The sequence below is a fragment of the Podarcis raffonei genome, chromosome 10 (assembly GCF_027172205.1).
Source record: "Podarcis raffonei isolate rPodRaf1 chromosome 10, rPodRaf1.pri, whole genome shotgun sequence".
NCBI lineage: Eukaryota > Metazoa > Chordata > Lepidosauria > Squamata > Lacertidae > Podarcis > Podarcis raffonei.
The window spans coordinates 10058047-10071360 of NC_070611.1; the positions used below are offsets into that span (position 1 = coordinate 10058047).

The 13314-nt window shown below is 40.0% G+C and overlaps 1 protein-coding gene across 1 annotated transcript in view; it reads right to left on the minus strand.

Annotated features, from left to right (window-relative positions):
• Positions 1–5339: 5339 nt before the first annotated feature.
• DUS4L (dihydrouridine synthase 4 like) overlaps positions 5340–13314 on the minus strand; it is a 40124-nt gene continuing 32149 nt past the window's right edge. The window contains exons 12-13 of the mRNA XM_053406186.1: positions 7793–7893; positions 5340–6397 (exon numbers count right to left, since the gene is read on the minus strand). Coding sequence (XP_053262161.1) covers positions 6359–6397; positions 7793–7893 — 140 coding nt within the window. The 3' untranslated portion in view covers positions 5340–6358. The remainder of the gene's footprint in view (positions 6398–7792; positions 7894–13314) is intronic.

The window sequence follows — 13314 nt, forward strand, 5'->3', positions numbered from 1 at the left end:
GCCAGCCCAGCCTCAGCCGCTTAGCCTTTATTTACAGGCAAACAGAGGCGATGTGACAGGTTGCCTCGCTGGCCGCCTCCCTCCCTGCCTGCCTCCCGTTACCTGTTTCCCATTCTCAACCCCATGAACCTTTGAAGCGGAGCTGAAGGAGCAGCTTCAGGGACATGACTTTCTCTGCCCCTGGTGCGTTCCAAAGCTAAGCTCTGGGCTGGCCCATTTCATTCATTCATTCGTTTGCAAAAGTAAAAAAAGCTGTGCCACCAAGTTTAAAAAAACCAAGGCAGCGAACAGCGTAAAATCAACAACAAAAGTGTGTTCATAAAATAAGAACAAAACACATCACAGATCACTAGGTCGGATTAATATATTGAGATAGCTGGATCCATAGGAACCAACTCCTAGCGGCCAAAGTTCCTTTGCCCCCCCCAAAAAACTGAGGGGATCGGGGCCCCCAAAGTCATAGCTGTCAACTTTCAGATTTGAAAATAAGGGATCAGCAGCCTCGAAAATAAGGGATCAGCAGCCTCACCTGTCCCAGGGACAGTCTACGGGATTTCCTGCAAAAAAATGGAAGGTTGACAGCTATGCCCAAAGTTGATGGACATTGGTACAGTATATGTGTGACACACCAGGAGGCTGATTGTGTGGATTACCTAAGGCCCCATATTTTATTCAATGTGGCACCTCTGGGATCACCTCCTTATAGAAAGCGTGAGTGAATTGGGGAGTTTTAAGCAGGAACCTGAATGTCAATTCTATAAAGGCCCTGGCCTTAGCAGGCATAATGTGGAGCTCAGGAACATCTCAAGATACTCTTAGTAGTGCCATATATATCCAGGTCTCCTTTGAGGTCCACAATAAGGATCTTCAGTCAAAATCCAAAATCTGCTTTGCCACTAAGAAGTGGGTGCACACCCCACCTTAAGTTTTGAGCCACCGCAAATCAGACACCCGCAAGTCTAGGAGGGAGTCCTCTATGAAAATCCCTGCGCCACTTCATTTTGGCCAAACAACCTCTCCTAGTGACCATGTAGAATTGAGAAAAGAACGAGGAGAAGGGGGCATGCCACAAAAACCTTTTTGGCCAGCTCATATCACGGATGCAACAAGGAGGAGATTGTAGCTTTGGGGTACCCTAGCATCACAACTGGCCCAGTGCTTGCTTTGGGTGCATGACATGGTCAAGTATATTACCCCATTCAGTAATAGTCAACATATAGGGGGGAATAACAAGGAACTGAGGGTGCACCCCCAAATTAAGCTTTCAAGTGCTTCACATTATACACTGGCACCGGCGAATGTGTTTCCTCTATGAAAAACCCTAGCAATGCATCCAGCCCAAAATCTTCAGTTTCACCCAGAAAACACTAGCCTACTGCCTTTGTGCCAATAATTGCCAATGTATATAGAAAGGAATAAGGAACTGGGATGCATGCATACCCTAATTAATATGCTGAGAGAATCAGGAGGTTGTTGCCTTCAAAACACCAATATTTTGTGTATGCTAATGTATCCTTGTCCTCATGTTTGTTTATATTTTTCTTCAAGCGTACGGGCTCCTTTTCCTTCTCTTTGTCCTGATACAAGGCATATGATAACAGGAACTCTAATAGCTATTAGTTACTTAAACTTTTGCTAAAGGAAAAACTGGATACCAGTTGTACAAATCAGCAGTTTTATGTGTTAGCAATATATAAGTAAATTGCACATTGCAGTCAGTGTTTTACTGTGTATCAAGGAGACACCACGCTTTGTCATTGCAGAAATACTGTAGAAGGTAGGCTTGTAGTTACTGGAACTGTGGCATTTGAAACTGGAAAATCCCAACCCTACATTTGGTCCCAAAACAGTCACCACTTCTGCTCCTGTGTATTTTCTGTTATGGTAGCCTTTCCAGTTTGGCTCTCCACACTCGACTATGACTCAAAGCCCAAATTTAACAATTCTTCCATGTGTTTGAACTAGTATTCTTAATTAGTATGGAAGTTAGAGCACAAAGTTGAGCCATTTCATAGTTGCATGCTTAACAGATCCTTGGCGGAAAGGGACTCACAAAGTCCTCTGCACAAATTGTTTATGGAAATAATATTTCCCCAGCTCTTGCAATTTCCCAGGGTTGTCAATGCTTCTTTTCAGTTGGCAGTGACCCCATTAGTGAAAATAAGTGGACACTCTGCATCTTTACTTTATTTGTTCCTTATATAGTATATTAACAAATCTGCTGGCTGAACCAGGTGGATAAATGTAAATATAGATAGGAACTGTCCCAATACAAAACAAGTAACAGAATTTGAGTTTTGTTGTAATAAATATATACATACAGAACATTACAAGAATGGGACGTTATCAGAGTACGAATTACTGTGGCCAAGCTATCCCTGTCTAGGAACAGGTGTGGCTTGAAAACCAGGAAAAGGCACTCTATGTCACTGGAGATTCTTGAGTCTCTAGTGACAAGGTGGAATTCAGGAGAACCTTTGCTACACACATGCTTCTTCCAGAGGAGTGCAACAACATCAAGAACAGAGGATGTTTCTTAATATTGGACTGTTGTTCATGTTTATAATAACCGGATAACCTCTTTTGGACTTTCTGTTTGGAAGGAAAAATGAGTTGAGATGCCCAGACTTGAACCCTGGAAAAAACACCACCTAGCAGAGGGAGGAAAAGCTGGAGTTTACTCTGGATTTAACATCTATTTGGAAGAATCCTTGTAGATATAGCTGGCAGATAGTGGGAAGTCCTTTTTACTCATTTTTAATATTTATTTTCCTTTTAATTCCTTTACTATTTCCTTTAATGTTCTTATTTCTTTGCTCTCTTGCTTTTTCCTTTTCTGTTTCTTCATTCTGGCATATTTTTTTCCTGTTCTGCTTCAGACTTTTGCATTTTGAATGGTCCTCTACTCAAGAGTTAACATGCAGGTGATGGTTAGTTGATAAAGGACCCTGTGTAAGAGACAAGGAAGATCTCCCAGGGTGGGAAGGTGGGAGAAGAAAGGGAAGCTCCCAGGTGAGAGCTGGGAGGGTTCACCTTTCTCTGTGTGGGACAAGTTAAAATAAACCTGTGAAAGAGGACTTTGTATTATTCTCCCTCCCTCTTTTTTGTTTTTGTTTATATTAGTTTGGTTGACATGGAGAAATAAGGTCGGGTGTCAGCTGCATACTGTGCAGAGCATAAACTGATTATACGTAGACAAAGATATCAACATACTTCCATGTGTACAAATATATAATAATTTGATTCTAAATTAGATCCTGCGATTCATTTATAGATGAGAGAATTTACTCATTACTTCAATTCACAACTTATGTAAAACTTTGTGTTTTTTTAAATAGCAGGTTCTTACTGTATTCAATAAAAATAGAGCGAATTGTCATAAACTTAAGCTTGTCATTCTCTTCTCTCTTCTTCTAATAGTCTGTTTTTCCATTATGACATTTTTTTCAGTTTTTTTCTGCGTGTTCACCTACAGAAGGTATTGTTTGTGGTGCTGTGTTTTTTTGTTTGTTTCAAATATGTGATCAACTACGATGTTTACTAGCACATTTGTACGATGTCCTTCATATGGATAGGAAAGCTACTACCTATTTATCACCACGGCCAACTTTTGTATTACCTGCTGCTAACATCAGAATAGTAGATTTTTCGGGAGATGGGACAGCATTTCTCAAGCAGTAGACTGAGGACCACCAGTAGTCCTTAGTCACACAGTCCACCCAGTGCCTCATCTGCCCTGTCACCTAGGCATGCTGCAGCCTTGGGGCTGAGGCAGAGGTTCAGGTGAGGAATAGAGATCTCCCTTCCCTAAGAGAAAAGGGCCAGAGATGAAGGAAACCAGAAAAAGATAAAAGGCTGGTCTTTCAACTGTGAATAGAAATGCTTTTATTTAAAAATAAAAGTAAACTGTGAATAGAAAAGAACTGGATGTAAAGTTTTAAGAACTCCTGCTGAGTCAAATAAACAACTCCATAGCCACATATATGTAAACTATCCTTCTGGTGTACATCCATCTCAGTTTGTACATTTTTGTACAATTCCTGAGAGGTTTTTAAACCACTGTATTCATGTGATATAACTACTGATGGCCCCATAAGAGAGAGAAATGCAGTATCAGTACAGCAATTCATATGCCTATTGGGAGGAGAAAACTGACTTTTAAAGAAACCAATCCCTTTGCGACAGACAGATGAATGGGAGAGCAACTAACATATATGTGTGTGTGTGTGTGTGTATGCACAAAACAATTGACCAGGAACTTTTTATAAGACATTTTCTTTTATATTTATTGGAATTACTTGTGCAGTTGCAGTTAACTTAAATGGAGTCTGTGCCATTGTGCATACATTAAAACCGCTAAAGGCAAAGTATTTGGATAAACTAGTATCTTGCGTTTGTGGTCACTCTTCTTGTCTGGACCATCTTGTCTCATCATATCAGTTTGCTTGGCCTTCACTCATTGATGTTTGCACCCATGGACAAGACCTTGTAGATAATCCCTTGCTCCCCTGATTTCAGGTGTGCAAGACACAGTGGGATTGTGTTGTTCCATATTACTTCAAAGAGTAGCACAGGGAATTGGTGGGGAAAGGACAAGAGCTAGCGCAAACGGAAGTTCCATAAAATCCCAAACAAATGCACTTTCCACTGGTTGAGATTTCAAGTATTGCACATAAAAACACAGTGGTAGGCAAATTTCATTGTGAGGGGGGTTATATCTAACCAGATCCTCAGGTTGTATCCTCATCCTTCAGACTAGCAGTTGTCACAGAAAATATATATTGTCACAGCAATATATCTTTAATGCAAGAACTCAACAAACGTATTGTCATAACTTGGCAGTGCCTTTACTAAGTTTTGCAATAAAAAAATTGGTGTTCAGTACAGTCCCCAGAATTTGCAAGATCAGCTTACTGGAGTGCATTGTAATGGTATTTGAACAGCAAACATTTGGGTGCAGGTTTCAAGACAGAATCAGCAGACTCAAATGCAACAGATTTCAATTTTCTCTCATATGTTGAAGCAACTAGAGAAACCCAAAACACAAAATTTACTTACACAAACAACATTCTCCTCAACAAGCTCAGATGTATATTAACATGAAACTCTGCATACTCATTGCACTTTTTGGTATTAGTATACAAAAGCACCATTCTAAATCTTTGATTTTTTAAAATTAAAAATACCAGTTCCTCCCTTACAGGGTGTACTATGGTATTTATTTGGGCTAGTTTTGCCCAAATAAATTCTTATGGAATTATTTCACTGTCGCAGGAGCAAAGTAAACACAGCAGTTTGTTGTTTATGAATTCCAAATTAAGACACGTAGGAAGATAAACCAAGCTTAAACAATCTCTTTTATTAACAAATCAACATCCAAGCAGCATACTGGAACCAATGTAAAAAAATAAAAATAAAACCTTTCAGTTGCAGATAATGAAGGTTTTAAGAAAGAAACCATGTCACAAATAACTAATCACCATAAAAAGCCTGTTTTGTAAGTTACATATATGTGTTTTTCAGGGGTATCGCCCACTGCAGAAAGAAAATACAACATATTCAAATTCTTGAATACATGAAGTAAAGTATACTATAGTAAAAATCTAAAGATGGGGAAAGAAGAAACTCTCAACTATAAATAACTATGCAATTAAATGTGAAGTCCTTTAAAATTTATTTTAATGCTTTTTACTGTTTGTCAAGTTAACTGGATGTAGAATGTTTCACTATGCTTATTCTTCTAGCATCAAGGTTTGATGTAGTTTAAAAATCCTCTTCTACATTACTATAGCTGGCGGTTGTACAATCCCCTACCTTTTTCAGTTTCAGTGTAAAACAGTGGATAGAAGCTGAACAGTGGTTAATGGAAATTTCCATTCTAAACTGCTTTACATTTTCCTTATAGGCTTAAAAAGATTCTTCACAGTACACTGACAGCACACCACTTACTGGTCTGCATCCAAATAACCGCACAAATAAAGCTGTGTGCTCAAAGGAGGTATGGACTTGTATTTCTTGAACAACGGCCCTCCATGAGACATGGCAAATCTCTTTTGCAGCTTAATGGAGTTTGTGTGACATGCCATGGGAATCTGCCATTCAAATAAGAACAAGAACAAAAATCAAAGCAAAACTTCCACTGCGCCTTTGACACAAGTAAAGTAGGTCTTTGGATCCTAGCCACTATTTCCATTGCAAAATAAAATATGTTTGGCAACCTAGCGTTTTAGCTACGAACGCAGAGCATTTCCCTTTAAAGAAAATAGACCTTGTTTTTACAAAGCTTAGGAGAGTAAAGACGGGAACAAGAGACGATTCATGTTGATGCACGTGTATTAATGATGTCCTTGTGCTGCATTTACTGGCCTTTCTTATCATGTTTTCCACCTGAAGAACACTGTAAAGGTAAGGAGACACATGTGAGAAAAGGAGTGAAGCTATCTTTATACAGGGTAACTTGTGCATCAGGATGACCACAGAGTTAATGTGTACACTATGGGCTGCCAAACCCTGGCATGTTGGGAAACCTGAGAAACTATTGTGGGCACCACTCATCCTCCACTGCAAACACACAAACAAACACACACACACACACACACACACACACACACACACGAAACCCCTCACACATGCACAGTCCCCCTCTCCATCTCCCCACCTTAAAAAAAGGTTTGAAAAAGGCTGCAATCTTGAGGAAGATATGAACTCCCAACAATGGCTTGGGATAGGAAAAGCTCTCTACTGTAGCCAATAAAATATTTCATTCAAGCCTAAGTGTGGCAGGGCAGGGGGTTTGCAATGAAGAAGGGAAGGCTAAGCTCTCCAGCTGTGACCATCCCCTCTGAAAGTTGTCTCCTCAACAATTAAGCTTCAAAGAAGCCTTCTACTGGCTCCAATAGAAGGCTTTTTCAAGTCTTATTGCAGTATGGAGCATTGTCAGCATAAAGGTGTCACAAAATTGCCTCTCTGCCAGTGCAATTAGCCTTGTAAAAAGTACCCTAATAGCTACAATTGATGGCTTTGCTCAACTCTAACTTGTTTATTGTGAATATTCCTATCTGGGCTGTTTTGTTCCTCCCAGCTAGCGGGCAGAAGAAACAAAACACAATCCCAGGTTTAACATTATGTTGGAACCAGGGATCAAAGCATGATTAGTAAGCTGAGAGCAAACCTTGGCAAAGATCATGGCTTGCTGGGAGTGAAGCAAACCATGATCTTGAGGTTTAAACCTATCTCTAGTTGACTTTTGTACTGATTTCAAAACTATTTTCAGCAGTTTTCATGGTATGTTTCTAAACTGTCTTGAGACACATGTGAAAGGCAAATTATAAATTAACAAAATAAAGAAATGATTTAGGCATACTGTTGCTTGTTTCCTCCCCATGTGAGTGAAGTGAGTGAAAAGAAGGGGTGACATACTTGCGTATTATAAACCATGATGGTTTATGGTTTACTGTGACATGTGAACCAAATTCAGAATCTTTTTAAAGAAGGGGAAACCCCCTTTTTGAGTGTCTTCCTCTTCCTCTGTGCTACTATTCAAGGAACATACAATATTATTGATGAAATAATTCACGTTTGTTTTAAAACAAAGTAGGTTCCAGTTCAACAACTGTTCTGGGAAAACTTAAGAGTTAAGTATTCTCATTATTCTGAAAGAACATTGTCCAGACGTACACAGAATTAAAGATTGTTGTCTGATAAATTTTCTTTTGGATCCAACACACACAACACCGCTAGTCTAATTCCAGGAAGTCTTGCTCGAGCAAATCAACTGCTTCTACCACCTTACCTGCATTCTGTTGTATTCTTTTGTAAGTTGGTCATATTCTTTTCTAAGGCCTTCACACCGCTTCTGAGTTGTAGAAAAATCATCTTTGGCCTTGCTGAGAGCTGTACAACACAGGAGTAGTATTATTCAACACATGAATAACAGCATTTGGACAAAATACTTGTGCATTATATGATACCTGGTTTGGTTTTTTTTTATAAAAAAGATTACAGTGCTATATAACAGGATAACAAATGACTGCCGCATGCCAGGAAATCCTTGGCAATGGATGAGCTGCTTTTACACAACTGATGTTCAACACATATTAACTGCATAAGGGGGATACAGCAGAATGCTGAAGTTTGTGTGAAAAATGTGAAAAACATCACGTCTAGAGACCTGTGTGCTGATGGAAGGAAAAAGGAGCTTCAGGTGCTGAAAGGAAAGTGGCGTAGGGAACAGATGAGACAGTGAAGCATTGCTGTAAGTTCTGTTATCATAGTATGGTTTTGGTGGTGCAAGACTACTATATATGATTTAATAAATCAAAGCCTTCCTATTTTATAATACATTATAAAAAGTACTATTAAGAACATTATCCTCCTATTTTTAGAATATATCACAAGGTGGTGTAAATCTTAGAAGCAACTGAGGGTTAAAAAAATAATAAAAGTAATTGGCTCTATAGCATTTATTCATGTTAAAGAAGTTGCCATTATATTAGATTGCAAAATCCATTTTTTGGTAACTTGATCCAACAGTAACTAATTACTGAGTGTTTTACGAAGGACTGGCAAGGTGCTCTAGTTGTAACTAAAAACAATCCTGTCTTTAATCATAACCAAGGTATCTGGAGATAGTTGAAGGTGAGCACAGAAAAACATTTATTGCATTGTTGCTATGTTTTGACAAAAATACACTTGTGACAGGATGGGTGAGGTCTTCTTAGCAGAAGAATGTCAAGGTCCAGCATACGAAAAACCTTCCTCAGTCTAGACTTAGAGCTGTAAGGTGACATTCTGGGGGAGTTAGCGGGATGTGGGTGGGCAGGTAAGCACTACAGCGCCTATATAAAATTGCATGGAATATTTTTTTCCAGGGGCTGCTTTCCAATGATACCAGATAGTGAGAAGATCAGATTTCCTAGCTTCTTCAGTAGCCTGCCTGTCTGTCTCCTGGCCCCATTCCACTCCAATTTCCGCTTCACCCTGTTACCTCTACAGCTTCCAACACCTCCCGGTCTGCTCCCTCTTAACTACTCCTCATTGTCCCACCGCCATTTCCCTGGCTCTGAGCCTTCTTCCCCTGGGGTGCCCCTTTGGGGTTCCCCAGCTGGTGCCTCCCACCAGCATCTAGCCAGCCCATGGCATCATGCTAGGCTCACTTCACCCTATATCCTAATATTCCAATGAAACATAACATAAAATAGTGTTTAAGTGTACAAAATGGTTAAACACACAGAAATACAACAAATTTAATACTGGCATTCCGTTCTCTTCAAATATACCACGGGCAACATAATGACACCATTTCAGTTAGATTTTTCTGTTCTCAATGTCCTTAGAAATAGGAAGCAACCTTCTGCGGACCTACTCACTGAAATGGGGTAGAATTGCTCTGAAGTTGCCAGAAGGCTGGGTTTTCATTTTACTGCATCTGAGTGGAGTATTTGAACAGCTTTTTACATGCTATGAAAAGGTTATTTGTCCCAAGCCACATTTAGCAGAGTAAAATAGATGCACTTCAGTAGAACTTGCATCAAGCTTCAGTCGAAACAAAAGGAAGTTGTTCAGCAGTGCCTGGAACACTGCACCCTAAAGTCAGCAGTGAGTTGTAGGTCCCTTGAAGGTGAAATATTTTTGCTACCTGTAACAGAGTGCTTATTACCACATATACCCTAAATAAGCATTTGCCAATGTAGTTCAAAAGGCAAACATGCGTTACAAATGCATGTGAGCTGTACGAATAGCCCAGGCGAACATCTAAGGATTTTACCCGGGTTTAGGAAAAACTTATTTTCAAGCCTACTGCTTGCTAGTGTTAGTTCACCAGCTATGGGCCATTCCTGGACTGGGATAGTCTGGAATCAGTAACCCAAGCTCTAGCAATCTTACATTTGGGTTACTGTAATGCGTTGTATCTGGGGCTGCCCTTGAAGACTGCCTGGAAGTTGCAGAATGAAGCTGCTCAGTCAGATGGGAACATGTAACACCAATCTGAGAAGCACTGCAATGGCCATCTGTGTGCTACTGGGGCTGGTTCAAGGTGCTGGTGAAGGCTTCTAAATTGTATATATTATAGGGCTTATATATCTACAGAATCGACTTCTATAAAATAAGCCAAGTCAAGCATTAAAATCAGCAGGGGGCTCTGCTTATGCCCTAACCCCCAAGGATTCACCATACAGGGATGCACAACAAGGCCTTCCAATTCTGGAGGCCCCTTCTCCTGGGATACGTTTGTGTTGTTTGCTTTATTACGATCAGATGTCAGTTGGTGGATTTTCTTACTCTGGCATTTTACAAATACTGTACAGGCTAGATTATTTCAATACTGAACAGCAACAGATGGTTTTGCTGTGTTTTAACGGTTCTGAATTTTATAAATATTTTCAAGTATGTTGGCTATTGTACCTTTTTATTGTATGTATTTTGTACATTGCCCCAAGCTCCTTTGGCATAAAAGGAATGAATAAAAATGTTTCGGCTATCTGATGCAGAGGCAATGTTGGCAACTTAGTTGCCAACCACTGTAAGACTATTAAGACACTAACATGAATCTTTAGGATGCCAGAGCACAATATCTGATACAAAATTCTGCTTATATATAAAGAGTGAATGGATTTTGCATTTTACATGTAACGCTGGGTTTACATATAATACACATTCATGAAAGAATGCATAACCTAACACACTACAGAGAAACCAGAGGCCCACAGCCCAGGCTTTAGTTAATAATAATAATAATAATAATAATAATAATAATAATAATAATAATAATAATAATTTATTTATATCCCGCCCTCTCCAGCCGAAGCCGGGCTCAGGGCAGCTAACAACAATAAAATAGTACAACATTCTAAAATCATTTCACTATAAAATTAATTCAACTCAAATTGATGGCAACCATTAGGCTAAAGTTCTGTGAAGATTGCCAAAGGAGGGAGTCAGGCTGTGCCCTGACCAAAGGCCTGGTGGAACAGCTCTGTCTTGCAAGCCCTGTGGAAAGATGTCAAATCCCGCAGGGCCCTAGTCTCTTGTGACAGAGCGTTCCACCAGATTGGAGCCACAGCCGAAAAAGCCCTGGCTCTAGTTGAGGCCAGCCTAACCTCTCTGTGGCCTGGGACCTTCAGGATGTTTTTGTTTGAGGACCGTAAGTTCCTCTGTGGGACATACCAGGAGAGGCGGTCCCGTAGGTACGAGGGTCCTAGACTGAATAGGGCTTTAAAGGTTTAAACCAGCACCTTAAACCTGATCCTGTACCCCACCAGGAGCCAGTGCAGCTGGTCTAGCACCGGGTGAATGTGATCTCGCAGCGAGGACCCTGTAAGGAACAAATTCCCTATGCACTAAATGGGCCATCAATAGACTGTGGGAAAATCTCCTCTGCCCAAGCTGTCTTCTGCTTGCCCCCCTCTTTCTCCTCAGGCGCGTTCCAACCTCCAGCCCACGCTTTTCTCCTGTCTTCTGCCAGTTTCTACTCACCCCAACCACACACTTTCCACCCCGAGCTTTAACAAGATCCCCTATCTGACACTTGCCCTTCCCTGAGGCACATGCTGTTTCAATGTCTGTCCATCCTCTTTCATGGATTTATTGCCTGCTGAGAGGTTCATGGTTGCCAGCTCAGTAAAATGTAAGATATGGTTATATATTCCCATGGCATGTTTATATGACAAACAGAAGCCTTATGGGTAGCTTTAGGTTAATTCCCAGTCATTTGAGAATAGGGCTTGATACCCATCATTCAGCCCGGACACTGAGGTCCAGCTCCAAGGGCCTTCTGGAAATTCCCTCACTGAGAGAAATGAGGTTACAGTGAACCAGGCAGAGGGCCTTCTCGGTAGTGCAACTCCCTTCCCTCAGAAGTAAAGGAAATAAATATCTGACTTTTAGAAGACACCTGTCTGGTGAAGCTAATGTTTGATGTCGTATTGTGTTTTAATTTGTTGGAAGCCGCCCAGAGTGGCTGGGGTAACCCAATCACAGATGGGCAACATATTATTATTATTATTATTATTATTATTATTATTATTATTATTATACCTGCTGCTATATATGGGACACTCCTAGATGATTTAGAGCTACTGGAGAAGTCTGGAACACATGTTTTACATGATTCTTCATCATCGGCCCAGTGAGAAAGAACAAACCACAATCCATATGTAACCTTTCTATGCCCCCATTCATAAAGTAAATAAGCAAGTTTGTCAACTTTTATAAAATGACTTTAAATTATTTGGGCCATCACTGATGCTGAAACTCTGCAACATAACTGTGCAACCCACCTGCGTACCCTCAAAATCAGCTGGAAATGGTTAGGTGCACATTTAGAGAGCAGTTGGAGGGATTGGGGCAGAGAGAAGATAAAGGTCTTGTTGTGCCAGCAGAACATAATTCAATCCTTTAAATCTGAACTTAAGAGCCCGTTTTTAAACTTCAAATAAGACAACTGCCTGCCATTGGTTCTTTAGGAAAATGTCAGTTAAAAAACTGAACACATTCAGGAACATCAATATTTTCCCTCTCTTGTGTCAGTTCTAGTGTCGAATTTTACAAAGCTACTTTCAATTTTGATCATAAAAATGACTTTGTTGTTGCAACATTATAGGTTAACTTGCTGCATAGCTGTCTGAATGAACAGAGAAAAACTCTATAGCAAAGAGTTAATCAAGGAGAACAATGTTATTACATTTATTTTGTATACAAGCTATGTCTGTTTATAAGAGCCAGCAAACATTGTGTAAACGTTACTTTTCCCTCCTCATCTGAAATGTCATCTTTTTTTGAGAACACCCGATACATAGAGGCATGTAATTAAAACTCATAATTAAACAGGTATACCATTGTGTGTTGCAAATATTTATAAATGAACACAGGCATCAATACTGCTGCTATTAAGCATTTTTATCACATATTTCAGGGGCTTAAATGCACACATCAGCGACCTTTATAAAATCCCAATGGGCCAACATTATTCCCATATTGCAGATACAGAAGATGAACTGAGAGAACAATGACTTGCCAAAGGTGTCTGAATTCAGAATTGTCTAAAGTGCAGATTGAGTTCCTAATCATAACAAATCATAACAGCTCTCATGCTTACATGATTATCTAGTAATTAAGTTTGCGTGTATATCAGGGAGGGACAACATCGTCTGACCACCTTGACCGGAGGAGCTGGCAGAGTTACAAGTGCCACATAATACCTGTTCTGCATTTGTAAGAACTTGATCTTTTAGTGGCAGCAACTATACTTTGGAACTCCCTGCCTATTTATATGAGACAGGAGACTTCACCATACTCTTTTTGCCTCCTGCATGT